We start from the raw sequence: 14825 nt of genomic DNA on the forward strand, positions 1-14825 counted from the left end.
TGTATTTTATCGAACACTGTTTTAGATAAGTAAACACTAATCGTCATGAATAAGAATTTTTGTTATCGATATACTGTGGTGAAAAGCGGGTGAAGAAATACTGATCAGTTCGAGAAAAGTACAGCCCCGACAAAAATAATAAATAAAAAGCTTTTTGAGTAATTGCGAAGGAGTTTAATACAAGATGATCTGGTAAGCTAATCGCGGTTATATGAATTTCTACACAAGTACTTAAAAACATTTTCTTCATTTTATCTTAGGTCAAGCCCCGAATTTCGGAGGTAAAAAATAATGGTGTCCAATTAGGCAAACGGATTGCCAAATATGTATGTATGTATGTACATATATAAATAAACTTCAGGTACTTAAATAACTGACTAGGATCCTCTTATTGAGTAAGTTTTAGATTCTATCAGAGCCGCCATTCTGTGGAATGTATGCCAATTGCCTCTAATGACTTTCTTAGGCGTTTCCAAAATAGTTTACGCTCCTCTAATTTTGGTTGTTTATCACCTTTACCGGCTGGCCATTTTATATAAGTTTTCACATCCATTAGGTATTGCAATGTCTTGGGTCGCTTACTGCGTGGAATATCCTCTAAGAAGACAAGTATCAAATGTTCCTTGCTGACCTCAAAGATGCTAAAGGACATGAAGGGAAGGCAAAGAATATAAAAAAGGAATGCGAGAATAGTAACAGATACTCACCGATGTTGGGCCAAATACATTTCGAATTGACACCAATGACTTAGTAGAAATTTTGATGATATGATTAGCATCAAGGAATGCGAACGATCCATGCAGGAGATAATGTTATCCAATATTGTGACACCGATCTGAAAGTCACGCTCATGCAGGCATATTGATATATCGCCAGTTTCTTCTACATTTGGCAGCAGCTCTTCCAAAACCCAGGATCTATCATTTTGGCAATAGCTAATGAATATATCGTAAACCACATTGGGATCTTGTAAAGGCGTCAACAATGGAGGATTCTCCTTGGATGCACTTGATAGCAGGGCAGCGGATTTCAATGACGAATAATAGTAATGGATGTGCCAACGTTTGAGATAAATGATCAATGCCAGCATGGATATACCCGCTATAGAGGCCACCACTGCAATGACTATTGTGGTCACGCTATGCAATTCCGTTTCAAGGATAATAAGCGTACGTGACTGACAGTTCAATTGATCTACCAACAGAACTTGATCTGTCTCATTGAAACACCAATAATGCTGCGCATCATAGTCGAGCAATTGGAATTTTAGTGTCGTATCATTAAGAAATTCGTTCAATTGATATGGCTGCTCAGCCGGACATTTGGTCAACAAGGATTTGTAATTGAGCTGAGAGAAGAAGCGTAGTTTAAATTTTTGATTTACCCGCTTGTAATTCAGCAAATTGTGATAACTCTCCGTAAGCTGTGGCACATAGCGTTCCAGCCAAAGATTGTGTGTCAAATTGGAGTAACTTTCATTCAGTTCGTAACGATTGAAAAGGTTATATGAACATTCTGCATCCTTATTATTGCCAGCAGCCACCTCGATGATATCTCTCAATAGACAACTACAAATAAAGTTATTCTCGCCCAAACTCAGATAGGATAATGTCTCAAAGTCCTTAAGCATTTCACTCGTAAGAACATTGATGTTATTGCTACGTAAATTAAGGAAACGCAATGCCGAATTTCTGCTAAATACACTTCGATACCAATTGCCCACATGATTCGAGCTTAAATCCAGTAATTGCAGACTCTCGAGGGGCTCAAATGTGGTGGGACTCAATGCATTGATATTATTACCGGCCAAACCAAGAACCCTTAGCTTGGCCAATGGTCGGGACCAAGCGATATTCTTTAAATTGGAGCGTTCAAAATATAGATATTGCAATGTATCCGCTATACCATCAAAGGCATCATCAATAATGTTATACGAGATGAATGGATTGCCCGACAAATCCAGACCCTCGAGTGCGGTATTCTTGAATATGGCACTGCTAACCATGGGAAATGCCGTATAGCAGAGACTTAAATAACGCAGCTTATTGCCCAAATGAGTAAAGGCCACAGCACTGTTACGTGTCATTTTTGAATGCGATAGATCCAGATAGACTAGCTCGGGTAGCAGTTTAAACGTATTTTGATGTACCTTCAAGCCATACACAAGATTCACAATCATCTCCAAAGTGGTCTTGGTCCATTGATAGTTATAACTCAAAACATTGGTAAATGATAAATCCAAATATTGCACTTTTTGTATATAGTCAAACGTATCCCCATTAATGGCCATTATCTTGTTGTTTGACATGAAAAGTCTTCTCAGATTGGTGATATTTTGAAAGGTTTCTTTCGATATATACTCTATGCTGCAATTGCTAATGTCCAATTCTATGAGACGTGGTAATTTGGGAAATGTGGCCCATGCCATTGTCTGCTTCTCTAATGCAATTAAATTAGAAATAAAAACATAAATATTATAATTAATTTCAATTCATATTGTTTCTTTTGTTCAATTTAATGTGTGCCTATGCCAAAAAAGTTTCATCAAAATTTGTTTTTATCTATTAATCTTACTTGGTCTTCCAAGAAGTTGCAATTGTTTCACATAATAACGCAAAAAATCTTCATATGTCTTTTGGCTAATGTGTGTATTGGTGTTAGTGTTTGTGTTGTTGTTGTTGTTGTTGTATAATATACATTCCCGATTATATAGATCAGTGTTATTCATTGCCAATATTTGCTCACATTCGTGTTGTGTTTGTTGGTTGTGATTATTATTGTTAGCTGTTTCATAACGTGTCTCATTTAAAAATCTCTCAAATGCTGAAATATTTTAGATCAATATGAAGATACATATATATTGTATTGTATGTTTTGTATGTGTCTGTGTCTCATTTAGAATATAAAACCATCTTAAAACTCACCTTCAGCATCGGGTAAAATATCGGAAAATGCATTGCCTCGCAATGACAGATACTTAAGGCTTTTCCTAATTGTGCCAAGCGTGTCATAAGGCACTGAGCTTAACTGATTAAAGGCTGCCGAGAATATTTCCACTTTCCTAAAGCCAAGGAATCTAAATTGCAATTCCGTTTGTTGCAACAAATCAACATCTTCTCCTAGATTACCATGCGACATATCCAAATACAAGTTCTTGGCTGTGTTTTTAGAAAAATAAACAAAAAAAAAAATAAATGGGTGGTAACATCTTTAAAGAACTAAACTGAAATTCATAACTGCAGACTCCCAAGAGTAACTAATGAAAGTAAAGATTTGAAACAATTTTTAGGGCATTTAAATAAATAAAATATTTTAAGTCTGTTTTCAATATGGAAATTTTTTAGAAACTTTAAAAAAATATGTTAATTTTGGAATGATACATTCAAGTGTTTTTGGTTAAAATAAAACTTGGTTTTGGCATATCTATTTTCAGTGTACTCACAGTATTTTAGATTGACCTCCTTTAGACTACCATTTGGATATGTCCACCATAAAATTTCATCTTTAATTAAATCCAATAGACAGGAATTGCCATCGTCTGTATCGTATTTGAGTAAAATGGATTTCAAATCCGTTTCATCATCCGATTCGCGACTCTCTGAATTCGATTCTGTTTCTTGGCCACTATCGTTTTCATCGGTTTCCAAATCAAAATTGGAGATACCCAATTTGTCGAGAACTTTTGACGATGCAGAGGGTATCACTAGTCGGCCATGGATTGTTAGCAAACCAAACACAAATATGAATATCAAGAGAAAATTGTTGAAATACATTTTATAGATCAGAGTTTTTTTTTTCTTCTCTTTTTATCGAGTTTGTCTACAGGTGGTGAATTATATTTATCTTATGTTATATTATATTATCGGCTTATGTTGACTTTTCACTTTCTCTTTCACTGTCATTTGTAGTTAAATATCCAGTATGATGATGATAATTAATAGTAGGAGGACGAGGGATAAGCCAATGTCCATTGACTTGGCATTTCACTTTGCACTTTCACATTTAGAAATTAAGAAAAAAAGGAACAAAAAAAATGATAATGGGACGAGGTGTCTGCTCCCAGTTTATTGCCTTTCGCATTTCCGCCGCACTTTCTGTCTCTCCCTCTCTTTCTCTTTTTAGTTAAACTTAATCCGTTTATGGGGTTTTATTTTTATTCTTGTTGGCCAACCGTTTCTCTGACGCTCCGGACACAAACTGGCGTCCATATTATTTTGGCTAATGGTCAGGAGCGAATCGAACTTTCCGATATGCCTGCCGTGCTTATCAATTTTGGCAATGTTGGATTTTCAATGGATTTTTATCAGTAAATACGGCTGCAGTGGAACCCATACGCCCACATGTTACCTTATCGGATAATTATCGAACGGTGATTAGTCTCTGATAGTTTTCTCTGATCCATTTTGTGTTATTTTGGATATTAACAAAACAAGAACTTGGCTCTTTTATCTGTCTCTTTTTTTCTCTCTCTCTCTCTCCTTCTCTTTATTTTGTTGTGCCAAATTGTGTAGTGACTGGGCCCGTTAAATTGCGGTGATCGTGTAACCAATAGTCATAAATTCAGACATCGATTGCCCATATACGAGAGCTTATGTTTATGATGGCCCCCGTCCAGTCATCTATATAATTGGATTTGATTTATTGTAGATTTTCAAAACAAAAGAATGATAACACTCTTTCTTTATACCCATCTCTTTTCCTCTTTCTTACGATGGTTTAACTAAATCTAAAATAATCAAATCAGTTTAGTTTTCAAGATACGAACAGCTGAAGTATACATAAAAATACCTTACTATACCTATACATATTCCTTACGTATAAGAAATGTTTCTATTACCCGAAATTCCTATCATTAAAATCAGTCAAGTCATCGGATCTGTCTTGAAATCAAAAGTAGATCCTAATATTGTACAAAATATTTATTCTCTTTTTACTTTAAATATTCATATTTTAGTAAAGTTAAGTTCACAATGAAAAAGTCTTAAATTTTAAAGTTTTTAAAGATGATATATGCATGAATTTAAAAAATCGGTCGAAAATTGGCGCTATTACAGGTTCACAAAGTTGGGGTTGAGGACTGACCTTCAAAAAGTAAAATTTTACTTTTTTCTGAGAAAATCACAATTTAGTAAAAATTAAGTATTTTTTACAAGGAAAATCTTAAAAACCTCAAATATTCTCACATAAACCTAACTTTGTGAACCTGTAATGGTAATTTTCGACCGATTTTTGAAATTCATACTAATATATCTACCTTGAATAGGTAGGAAAATCAATTTTACTTGGATGGGCTAGAGCCCTAGAGGTATTTCTCGATTTATTTAAACCTTGTACTAAGATAATATGGATATGTGGCTCGCAATTCGGAGGCTTTATATTAAACCAAATCTATTAGGAGAGCCTGTGAAACTTGTCTGATCTGTTAAGATTAAACAGAGTCAAAATGAAAAACCTTTGTATAAAAGAGCCAAAAGAGAAAATTGTAAATAGGGTCTAATGATCTTTCTTAGTAGTTGGCTAGTAGTTGAAAGGCAAAGAACCCTAAAATGTTTCTTAAGAACTTGTGGGTCACTTGGCTGAGTGAAAATTCTTCATTATGGCTATAATTCCAGTCTCAGTATGTTGGGTATTTGAGCCTCACCCGCTGAGAACAACACAGAGACAGACAGAGAGAGAGAGTAAGCTGGAGCTGGAAACTGGTTTTCTTCTGTATGAGCCCAGGCCAGTTAACGTTCCAGATAGAGATCAACATTTAGTCTACTATTGTAAGCCAATGTTGGTGGTGGTGGTGGGAGTCGGAGAAGTCACACAAATCAATTCAACAAAGAGGAAAGAAGAACTATTCAATCTATTGTCTAAGGAGATTGTGGGATGCGTAAGGCTAGCTTGGGTCTGGGCCTTGGCATGGATGCCAATTCGGAGGCATTTTCAAGCTCCAGCTCATCGTTTACAACCTCATATAGCGATGGCAGTGATTTGGCCAACTGGGAGGAATACGTGGCCGATGATGGTAGCCTTTTCTATGCCGAATACATGCCAAATGCTACGCGAACGACCGAACGTCGTGTGGAATTTATGCGCCTGGGAAAGAAGTCGGGAAGACGCCAACAGCAGCAGCAACAACAACAACAACAACAACAAAAACCGCAAACGCCACAGAGTCATAACAATCGCCAGAGTCAAAGCCAAAGCCAAAGTCATGCCGAAGAATTCCGATTCTCACAGTTGAAAACCAGCGACAGTCACAAACAATTGGAGTTGGTTATAACAGCAGCGGATCGTTTTCGTTTTGGTCGACGTTCCACAGCGGTGGAGTCAATTTTGGGTTTCCGTGTCCAGCCCTTTCCCGATCAGCCCGAATGCCTGATGGTGGAGAGTTTTGTCCATGATATTAGTGCCCTGCAACATCAGGGTGGCACCATTAAGCGTGGCGATTGGTTTAAATCCCTAAATGGCATTGAGTTATATGCCAGCAATGTGGATGAGTTGCTGCAACAATTTATAGAGCCAACTCAGGTGTGTTTGGGATTCCAGGGCAATCAGGAGAACGACGACGAACGCGATTTGGCCAAAGCAACTGCTGAGGGTGGTGGTGCTGAAAACCAAGCAGATAATCCGGGGCCGGCTGGACATCATCAGCAGATTAGTAAAGTGGTTAATTTTGCCATGTTCGCGGAACAATTCGAGCGAATGATGGTGCCCACATCCAGTACCAGTTCAGAGACTGGTAGCATGCCTTTTGCATTGCTATTGCTACCGCCGGAATGCTATCAACAGGATCAGCATAAAGATTCTCTATACTACTATCCAGAAAATCCGTCAACTAATTTCCTATACAAGGCTCGCGGATCATTTCTCACCCTGCATGCCGTGTTGAGTGAGCTGCAGACGCAACCGTTGACCTCGCGTTTAAGAGTGGGTGACGATCGACAGATCTATCATGTAAACTATCGACGTCTCAATGGTTTTCTAGTCCTCCTGGCCTATTCATCGAATCTCTTTACCGAAGCGGAATGTCATCTGCGTTCCGATGAACTAATGGGCTATATACGTTTCTCTCTGCCTGGCCTGACCTTGGACAACTTTACTAGTAATGGTGGCGGCAGCGGCGGCGGTGGCTCGGATGAGGGCTTACGTTTGTTCCTGCGCCACTTTTGTAGCATTCAAAGAAGTCGTCTGCTAGCCACCTCTTCCTCCGGTCCACACATACAGTTCGAGCAGCTCTTGAGACAATCCTGCAGTCTGCCTTTGCCGAAAGAGGCTCAACTGCGAATATTCGATGCTCTTAGTGAAATGGAAGCTATGGACTATCGGAATTGGAATGACGAACCTTTGACCACCCATCGAGAGTTCTTCATTTATGGAAGCGCCTTGTACTATGAACATTATCTGCTGGCCAGTCTCTTGCCTGCCTCCGAGCGTGTCCAAGTGGAGGGATTCCTGCGTTGTCGCGGCATCTTTGATTTTATAGCGAATCCAAAACTTCGTGTACGAGAGTTATATGTCTGGGAGGAGATTGTTATGCCAAATGCCACAGGTCGTTATTTCCTCACTGTATGCACACGAAATCATCTTAGCTTGGCAGTAATATTAAAGATATTCGATGCCCCGGACATGGCTCCAGATGCCATAGTTCCGCCCTCGCTATTTTATATTGAAGAAATCCAAGAGACTTTGGATCATCTAGTGCAATGTGGCATCGAATCGTTGGCCATGTTTTGGTCCATTTCGAACAAACGACCCGAGGTCCTCAATGAGGCGGAGAAAATGCAGGAGCATGCAGCTGCTACCTCGGGCACTGTGCCAGATCCAGAGAAGGAAGAGACTGTACCCCATAAGTTGGAATCGTTTTTGAAACAAAAGCTCACAGTTTTGTCCTCCACCAACACGAATTCCTCGGCGGCAGGGGATGAGGAGACTGGCCAACAGTGCTCCTCACTGGGCGGCTCGTCTATACATAGTTTAACGCCCAGTGAGGATGATTCCTCAAGGCGCCGTCTTACACCCATACATGGTCCCGGTCCTGGCGAAGATTCGGATTCCGGTTCAGATTGGGAAAACTTTGCTGTTCAGCATCCGCTGCATTTCGGTGAAAATCAAAGTCAAAGCCAAATGACGGAATCCATGTGGAAGGAGATTAACAATGTGGTGCCCGTGAAAATTTCAGCGGGATGGAAAAATTCAGTATTGTATTATGTTTACATTGATTTGGCCAATGGTTCGCTATTTGCTCCATTCAATAGTGGGTCAGAGAGTTTGCCATTTCTTTCCGAGATACGTAAAGCTTGCCACATAATACATTCCGTACTGGAACGCTCCAAACATTATCGTAGACCATCAATGGAATCCTCCACATCTACGTCCAGCAGCCATAGCCAATCTGTGGCCAAAGAGCATGGCATCACATTGAATCTTCAAGGAGAAGGTCTGACTGGGAATGGTTTACAAATTGTGGTCATTGGACGACTATTTCAATCACCTGCCAAAGAGGTCTATGTCTGCCACCGTGCCGAAGTTCCTCAAAATATTATCGAAATGGCATTCAGATTATCATTTTTCTCAATGGGCTAAGCCACAATAATATTTAAAATGGGATGTGTTTTAATTAAATTGTTTTAATATCTAATCAATAATAACTAGATAAATTTATATTATATACGATATGTTTTAATCTTTACTCAAAATGATCACTCTATTTAGTCAGATCGTATCGCCTAATATATTGGCAATTGATGTAGAAATGCGCAAAATAGTTTTCTTTAGTTTTCATTCAGCTTTATAGTTTTGGTTTTTTTTTTTTTGAATGTGATCAGAAAAAGAAATGAAAAAAAAAGTATTAACACTATTTATAGAGTTCTGTGGGAGGGTTCCGAACCACTTCCACATACATGCTGTTGCTTACATTTATGAGAACGAGAATACCAAGAATAAACGACACGCGCATTTTCTGATGACAGACAGATATATGAGGCTCAAGGTAGTTTTCCCTGGTGGTTTATTTTCTCTGCCCGCAGTTCACACTAAGATCGTCTGGCCAACGGAACGCGTAAGATGTTGTTCTCAACGACATCATTTGATTAATTGCCTTCTTGGATACATACATATGTACACATATATATACGATATGTTGGCTACAAAGTGGATACTATTCATGGTCTATGCTCTACTCACAGCGACTACAGCCTTTAGCCTGGAGGAAGCGAATGAGGGATCAACTAATGGCACAAATGCTTCTCATTTGGATTCAAATCCAGATGATCCAGATCCAGATCCAGATGCCAAATTGCCCAGTGAGGTACAAAAGGCTGTTTGTACGGTCACCGCAGGTGAAGTTAAAGCTTCTGCCGAAGCTGTGACTACAAAGACATTAAAGGGCGTTTGTGGATCGGGTAGATATATATATATATATATTTTGCTGTTTGCTGCTATACAGAAACTCAAAGATCTTTCACTCTTCATTTAGATGAAATGAATCTGGCCTTTCGCCAATTGGAGGCCAAACTCTATGAAGAGTTACGTTTAATTAAATTAATGTTGGAGCAACTGACTCAGGTTAAGGTTAATGAAACCTTCAAGAAGTTTGATACATCAAAAATAGAGAGCACCACAACAACGACAACACCAACAATAACTAATATTCCAAAATTTAGCCAAAATGAACTTATACCAAAAGATCAACTGGGTCTTAAGAAAATACCCAAATTAAAATTACTTCAAATGGAGCATAAGCAAATGCCACAAAGTGCTGGAGGAGGAGCACGAGGTGGAGGAGAACGACAACAGGAAGTTGATAAGTTCAATAATACCATGTTGGCCGATCAGGATGTCAAATTATTTACATATTATTGGAAATTGGAAAACTTTACGCAACGTATTGCAAATCTAACAACAACTACAATCAATAGCCCCATATTTAGTATACGAGGTAAATAAGAGAAGCATTGGGAATCTTAAAACTATATGTATATATATATATTATACATTCGACTTACAGGAAAATCCCTACAATTGAAATGCACGTTTCATCATTTAAATCGCGAAATGATGAATTTACAATTAGGCTATGCCTTCTCCACACCAGAGCAAGGAGTTGGTCATCACAACAACAACAACAACAACATTATGCTAGACATGGGCTTGGGTGGCTTCTTTAAGCAATTGAAATGGACCGATCAGGCGACATTGAAACATAAAATTTCCATATTGGATCAATATCAAAGCCATCAGCATCGCAGCCAGGATCTTAGCTCACAGGAGCTAACTAAACTAGATATGGGTTTCTCCATACCGCATAGTGCTCTACTTGGTAGTACTTATATTAAGAGCAATTCATTATTAATACAAATTCTTTTATATTTATGAATGATTAGCATTAAAAACGTTAAGATACAGAGAGAGAGTGACCCCAAACCAATGACCTAAAGCTATTAACTTGGTAGACCCGCTTTGCTTGTGGAAGAAGAGGAGACGGCTGGATTCAGAGTTTACTGCGTGCCCCCTTAGCTGTGATATTGAGGAATGGTAAAGCGATTGGATACAATTCTTTGCACGATTTGAAGGCCACAATATCGTTAATGGTCTGATGACGGTCCATGTTGGTTATCTCAGTAGGAGTAGCATCGTTTTCGTTGCTATTGTCATCATTTTGTGTTGAAACAATATGCACAGACAGCACACGACGCTCTTCGCCATCCTTGGCGATAAATTTCTAAAGAACATTTATTATGAATTAGTTAACCAACACGAAGACTTTCCAATGCTCACCTTAAAATATTCCACAAAATCGGATTTGCTTATCTGACGTAGAATGGCCACTTCGGCCTCTTCGCGCTCAAAGTGATAAGTTTGCATGGCAATTTCACCATAAAATTGGCTAAATTGTTGAAAAATAGTTTTCGGTTTTTCCAATTTTTTAACGGCCAAAGCCTCCTTATGGCGTTCGAATTCATCTAGTGGCATATCCTCAATTACTTGCTAATCAATGGATAAACAAAATCTTGATTAACTCCAATTATCAGTTACCATTATTCTACTTCTTACCAAATAAGTTTGCAAAAAGTTCTCAATGCGATCCTCAACAAAAGATGGATGCTTGGCTGATTGTACAATGATGCGTATGCCATTGGCTCCATTTACTTTGCGGACACCGCTGAAGACAATGTAACCCAATTGCTCTTTGGTACGCAAGCAATCATAGCATGGCTCTGAGAGTACTTGAGATACTAAATTAACCATAATATTTGTGTGATCGGTTTGTGCGCCACATTGCAAATAGAGTTGAGTACAGGAGCTCTTGTGGTATTCATTGTCCTTCTCGAACAGATAACTGTCACCTAAACATCAAGAAAGTATTCCACATTCAAAAATCTATTCATCTAAGAGTGTTAATGTAACATCTTACCCGCCAAAAGTTTGTATTCCCGTTTCTTCAACATTTGACGTGCCAAAATGGGCAATTTAGAGGCATTGGTGGCCTCCAGTCGTTTGTTTACACGTGCTGCTATATCAGTAGCTTGCTGTTTGGTCACATTACCAAATATAAAACATTCCGTGTGCAATCGTTGGAAGAACTCTTTAGCAAAACTCAAAACTCTATCGTAGGTTACCACTGAAATGTACAACAAAATTGGTTTAATTTCTAATTTCAATCGAATTTCTCATAAAATCACTCACACTCCATAGCATCTAATAGCTCTACATTGGCCCAAGCATTTTCAGTTAGCAACAGGGCTAAATAATATATGGAATGCTGATACGGTTGTTCAGCTTTAAAGTTCTTTAATGTACGCACATGTTCTTCTTTGAGTATGTCGAAACGTTTTTCATCAATGCGAAAATCAAATAAATGATCCAGCAGCTTTTCAAGAAGGACAACTTGCTTATCGCTAAAACCGCGTATGGTGAACTGTGAAAAAAAAAATATATATAACAATATACTACAATTTGGTATAGTTACAAGGCCAACAACTCACATCAATGCCACATGGTTTGCCAACCACATTGAGCTTCAAACTGGCCAAATCGGCATCATACAAATACTCATTGAGCTGATCTTTGAGAAGCATCACCATCATGTGATTCAAATTACAATTGAGTGGATCCAAATAGGCAATGGGATTGGACATATCAAATGTCATGCATGCTTTTGGTTTATTGAATTGATTGTCCTGCTTGTGCCATACCCGTAGGATCGGTGTGTCCAGTATGATGGTCGGATGTTTGGGTGCATCGCTGGGCACATCGGCAATATCAAAATTGGTTGGTATAAAGCTGTTTGGCAGTGCAAGCTTTAGATTCTCATTGAGATCGCAGCTCTCCCAGCGATTCAATATTTCCTTGGGTATCATTTCAACGCCATATTTTGTCTTATAGTACGGCTCCACTTCATTACTTTCTGAATCGAAGCTCTGGCTAACCATGACAATGCGACTCTTTGCTGGCACCAGTTCTTTCAGCAGTCCCGATATCAAATCCGGTCGCCATTCATTACTCATATATGGAGCAATTAATACTTCCTCCAATGGGAATATCTGCATAGATGATACCGCATGGGTGACCAAATTTTCGGGCTGCTCTTTTTCCTTAAAACGGAAACGCATCTCATTCAAGCGCACACACTCGTCGAAAATCCATTTTTTGGGACCCTCTTGGCTTAACATGCGTAAATACTGAAAGATAATGTTTACAATATCATCCACATGATCCAATCCCTCTTGTGTTAGATCCACAACAATGTCAAAGAAACCAAAACCATTTTGGGTATTCTGATGTCCGGCCATTAGACTGAAAATACACATATCTAAGATTACAAGGACCATGAAAAATGGGTTAGCATTCACTTACTCATTGCACCAACCCAAACGCCGGAGTTCCGACAATATACTTCCCTTGCCCTCGTGTCCGATCAAGTGAGTCAAGTAGTTATCGGGCTGAAATTTAAATTATTGCAAACTCTTTAGTTGGAATTAAATTGGAGTATCTCAGGCTATCTCTTTCTTATTGACAATTGTAAAGCACTATAAAAATATATATACAACTTACACCAGATTTGTAAAACTCCGTTAGATCATCTGTGGTAAAGCTTATTGTCAATGAGCGTATATCCTTGATGGGGACAATTTTCACTTTCTGGCCATAACAATCCTCATCAAACGGATGACGCGACCATTTTGGCACTTCAACATTTTTATTCTCTATTTCGGAGAATTTTTCCATAACCATGCCCTCCAATTCGTCTAAAGATTCTGTGAATTACCAAAAAGTATATATATAATATTTCTTTTTATAAAGTCAAAGAATAATCTGTCCAACCTTTGCCAATCACCGCCAGACACATAATATTTGCCGAATACCATTGCTTATGGAATTTCAAAAGCTCATCACGGACATCAATATCCCGAGATTTGGGAATATCGGAAAGTGTTGCCTTATTGCCACTGCCAAATTTACTATAAGCATGATCGGGTTTAGCCAAATGCCGATGGACTTGCTTTATGCGCCACAAATCGCTAGATAGATTCTTTTCGTGCTCCGAATTGACCTGCAAGAAAAAATGTTTTAGTGTAATAATGTTTTTTTTTTGAGTAGAATTCCCTTACAGCATTAATTTCCCTCTCCGTGGCGCCGGGAGTGAAAAGAGGACCGATAAAGAATTGAGCAAAACGATCCAGGGCACCATCCAGCTTATCAGGTGCCACGTGAAAATGATACTTTGTCATTTGAGGATAGGTGGCTGCATTGCTGCTACCCCCACTCTGTGAGAGATAAGTTGTATAACCATTTTCATGCGGATACTTCTCCGTGCCAAGGAAAAGCATGTGCTCACAAAAATGAGCCAAACCAGGCAAACTGTCAGGATCTGACATATGACTGAGGAGAAGAGAGTTAATATCGTTTGAATAAGGCAGAATAATGGCATTCACTACTTACCCAACATGCACAGAGAGTGCTGCTGCCGAAACATCTGTAGCGGGATCACTGATCAGAAGTACCTTGAGTCCATTTTCCAGCTTTAGGCCACGATAGTCACGACTGTCTTGTTGCGATTTCTCAATGTTGTTCAATCTTTGAAGGAGAATATAATTTAGAAATTAATGTGTTTTTCATTCAACTCTCACTCTTGCCTCACCTTAAGATTGGTTCCAATGACTGCTCTGGCCGCTTGGGCACTGCCTTTTGTGCATCTGCTATAGTCATTTTGGGTTTAGTTAATGATCCTAAAGTTCGACGCGCTAGTAATATGCTGCTGCCTCCAGGTCTAGAAAAACAGAAATTAAAATATAAATTAGCTTTTCGATTTTGAAATTTTGTTGGCGAAAAATACCTTCGAAACCTGAGAACAGCTGCTACGGCAAAAATCGATGAGCTGCAATTGGAGAGATTTAGACACGCGTGCCGAGCAAACATAGATGATAACTGAATATAGGATAAACCGATTTGGTAGTGGTATAACGTACTAAAAGAATTTTAAAAATATTCTTGGCTCTTAAACAGAGGGCCAAAAGAATAATTATTATTTGTAGAAATTGCTCACTAATCGTTTCGCAATAACTGCACGGGAACAGAAAACATATGTTAACCAGGGCTGCCGGATAATGTGTATTATGTTTACTCCGGTTCCGGTTCTAATTCGATCGAGCGGCTAATTTAAAAAAAAAATAATAATAATTCAATTTTTGTTAAGCTTCTTTGACAATATTCCAAAAGTTATGTGATCTGAGTTAGACGTTTTTCATAATATTTTGATTTTGAGATAGAATTTAACAAGGTTAAGTAAAAGGGGAGAGTCAGATATAAAATACTGGGAGTCGGATAAAAAAATAACG

At 38.6% G+C, this 14825-nt stretch overlaps 4 protein-coding genes across 5 annotated transcripts; 2 read left to right on the plus strand and 2 right to left on the minus strand.

The window, feature by feature from the left end:
* Positions 1 to 191: 191 nt before the first annotated feature.
* LOC6638535 (toll-like receptor 2) lies at positions 192 to 4199 on the minus strand. Of its 2 annotated transcripts, XM_023181369.2 has the most exons (5): positions 3443 to 4199; positions 2925 to 3158; positions 2575 to 2823; positions 708 to 2439; positions 192 to 641 (listed from the first exon to the last, which is right to left on the minus strand). In XM_023181369.2, exons 1-5 carry the CDS (start codon positions 3771 to 3773, stop codon positions 413 to 415), a joined length of 2775 nt encoding a protein of 924 aa, XP_023037137.1. In that variant the 5' UTR covers positions 3774 to 4199; the 3' UTR covers positions 192 to 412. The 2 variants fall into 2 exon arrangements, with proteins under 2 accessions (XP_023037137.1, XP_002061870.2); XM_002061834.4 differs by lacking the exon at positions 2575 to 2823 and having other exon boundaries at positions 3443 to 4198.
* A 1532-nt stretch (positions 4200 to 5731) lies between these two features.
* LOC6638534 (protein inturned) lies at positions 5732 to 8588 on the plus strand. The gene has a single exon (XM_002061833.3). It carries the CDS (start codon positions 5872 to 5874, stop codon positions 8569 to 8571), a length of 2700 nt encoding a protein of 899 aa, XP_002061869.3. The 5' UTR covers positions 5732 to 5871; the 3' UTR covers positions 8572 to 8588.
* Positions 8589 to 9073: 485 nt separating this feature from the next.
* Positions 9074 to 10362, plus strand: LOC6638533. The gene is made up of 3 exons (XM_002061832.3): positions 9074 to 9389; positions 9464 to 9925; positions 9995 to 10362. The coding sequence occupies exons 1-3, from the start codon at positions 9104 to 9106 to the stop codon at positions 10360 to 10362; spliced, it is 1116 nt and encodes a 371-aa protein (XP_002061868.3). The 5' UTR covers positions 9074 to 9103.
* On the minus strand, positions 10333 to 14640 carry LOC6638788 (insulin-degrading enzyme). Its single transcript, XM_002061831.4, has 13 exons — positions 14324 to 14640; positions 14129 to 14257; positions 13930 to 14064; positions 13599 to 13869; positions 13312 to 13540; positions 13042 to 13244; positions 12844 to 12929; positions 11973 to 12783; positions 11674 to 11905; positions 11402 to 11608; positions 11041 to 11333; positions 10765 to 10974; positions 10333 to 10708 (listed from the first exon to the last, which is right to left on the minus strand). Exons 1-13 carry the CDS (start codon positions 14404 to 14406, stop codon positions 10478 to 10480), a joined length of 3120 nt encoding a protein of 1039 aa, XP_002061867.2. The 5' UTR covers positions 14407 to 14640; the 3' UTR covers positions 10333 to 10477.
* Between the last annotated feature and the right edge of the window lie 185 nt (positions 14641 to 14825).

Source organism: Drosophila willistoni (genome assembly GCF_018902025.1).
Source record: "Drosophila willistoni isolate 14030-0811.24 chromosome XR unlocalized genomic scaffold, UCI_dwil_1.1 Seg144, whole genome shotgun sequence".
Classification (NCBI taxonomy): domain Eukaryota; kingdom Metazoa; phylum Arthropoda; class Insecta; order Diptera; family Drosophilidae; genus Drosophila; species Drosophila willistoni.

Bases quoted from the DNA above. Each gene is read 5' to 3' on its own strand.
- LOC6638535 (XM_023181369.2), bottom strand. From the start codon at position 3,773: ATGTATTTCAACAATTTTCTCTTGATATTCATATTTGTGTTTGGTTTG. The intron at 2,824-2,924 runs GTGAGTTTTAAG...AAAATATTTCAG, and splicing joins TATTTTACCCGATGCTGAAG to CATTTGAGAGATTTTTAAAT. The intron at 2,440-2,574 runs GTAAGATTAATA...TAATTGCATTAG, and splicing joins GCAACTTCTTGGAAGACCAA to AGAAGCAGACAATGGCATGG.
- LOC6638534 (XM_002061833.3), top strand. From the start codon at position 5,872: ATGCGTAAGGCTAGCTTGGGTCTGGGCCTTGGCATGGATGCCAATTCG.
- LOC6638533 (XM_002061832.3), top strand. From the start codon at position 9,104: ATGTACACATATATATACGATATGTTGGCTACAAAGTGGATACTATTC. The intron at 9,390-9,463 runs GTAGATATATAT...CTCTTCATTTAG, and splicing joins AAAGGGCGTTTGTGGATCGG to ATGAAATGAATCTGGCCTTT. The intron at 9,926-9,994 runs GTAAATAAGAGA...TTCGACTTACAG, and splicing joins CCCCATATTTAGTATACGAG to GAAAATCCCTACAATTGAAA.
- LOC6638788 (XM_002061831.4), bottom strand. From the start codon at position 14,406: ATGTTTGCTCGGCACGCGTGTCTAAATCTCTCCAATTGCAGCTCATCG. The intron at 11,609-11,673 runs GTGAGTGATTTT...TGTACATTTCAG, and splicing joins GCTATTAGATGCTATGGAGT to TGGTAACCTACGATAGAGTT. The intron at 10,975-11,040 runs GTAAGAAGTAGA...TCCATTGATTAG, and splicing joins ACTTTTTGCAAACTTATTTG to CAAGTAATTGAGGATATGCC.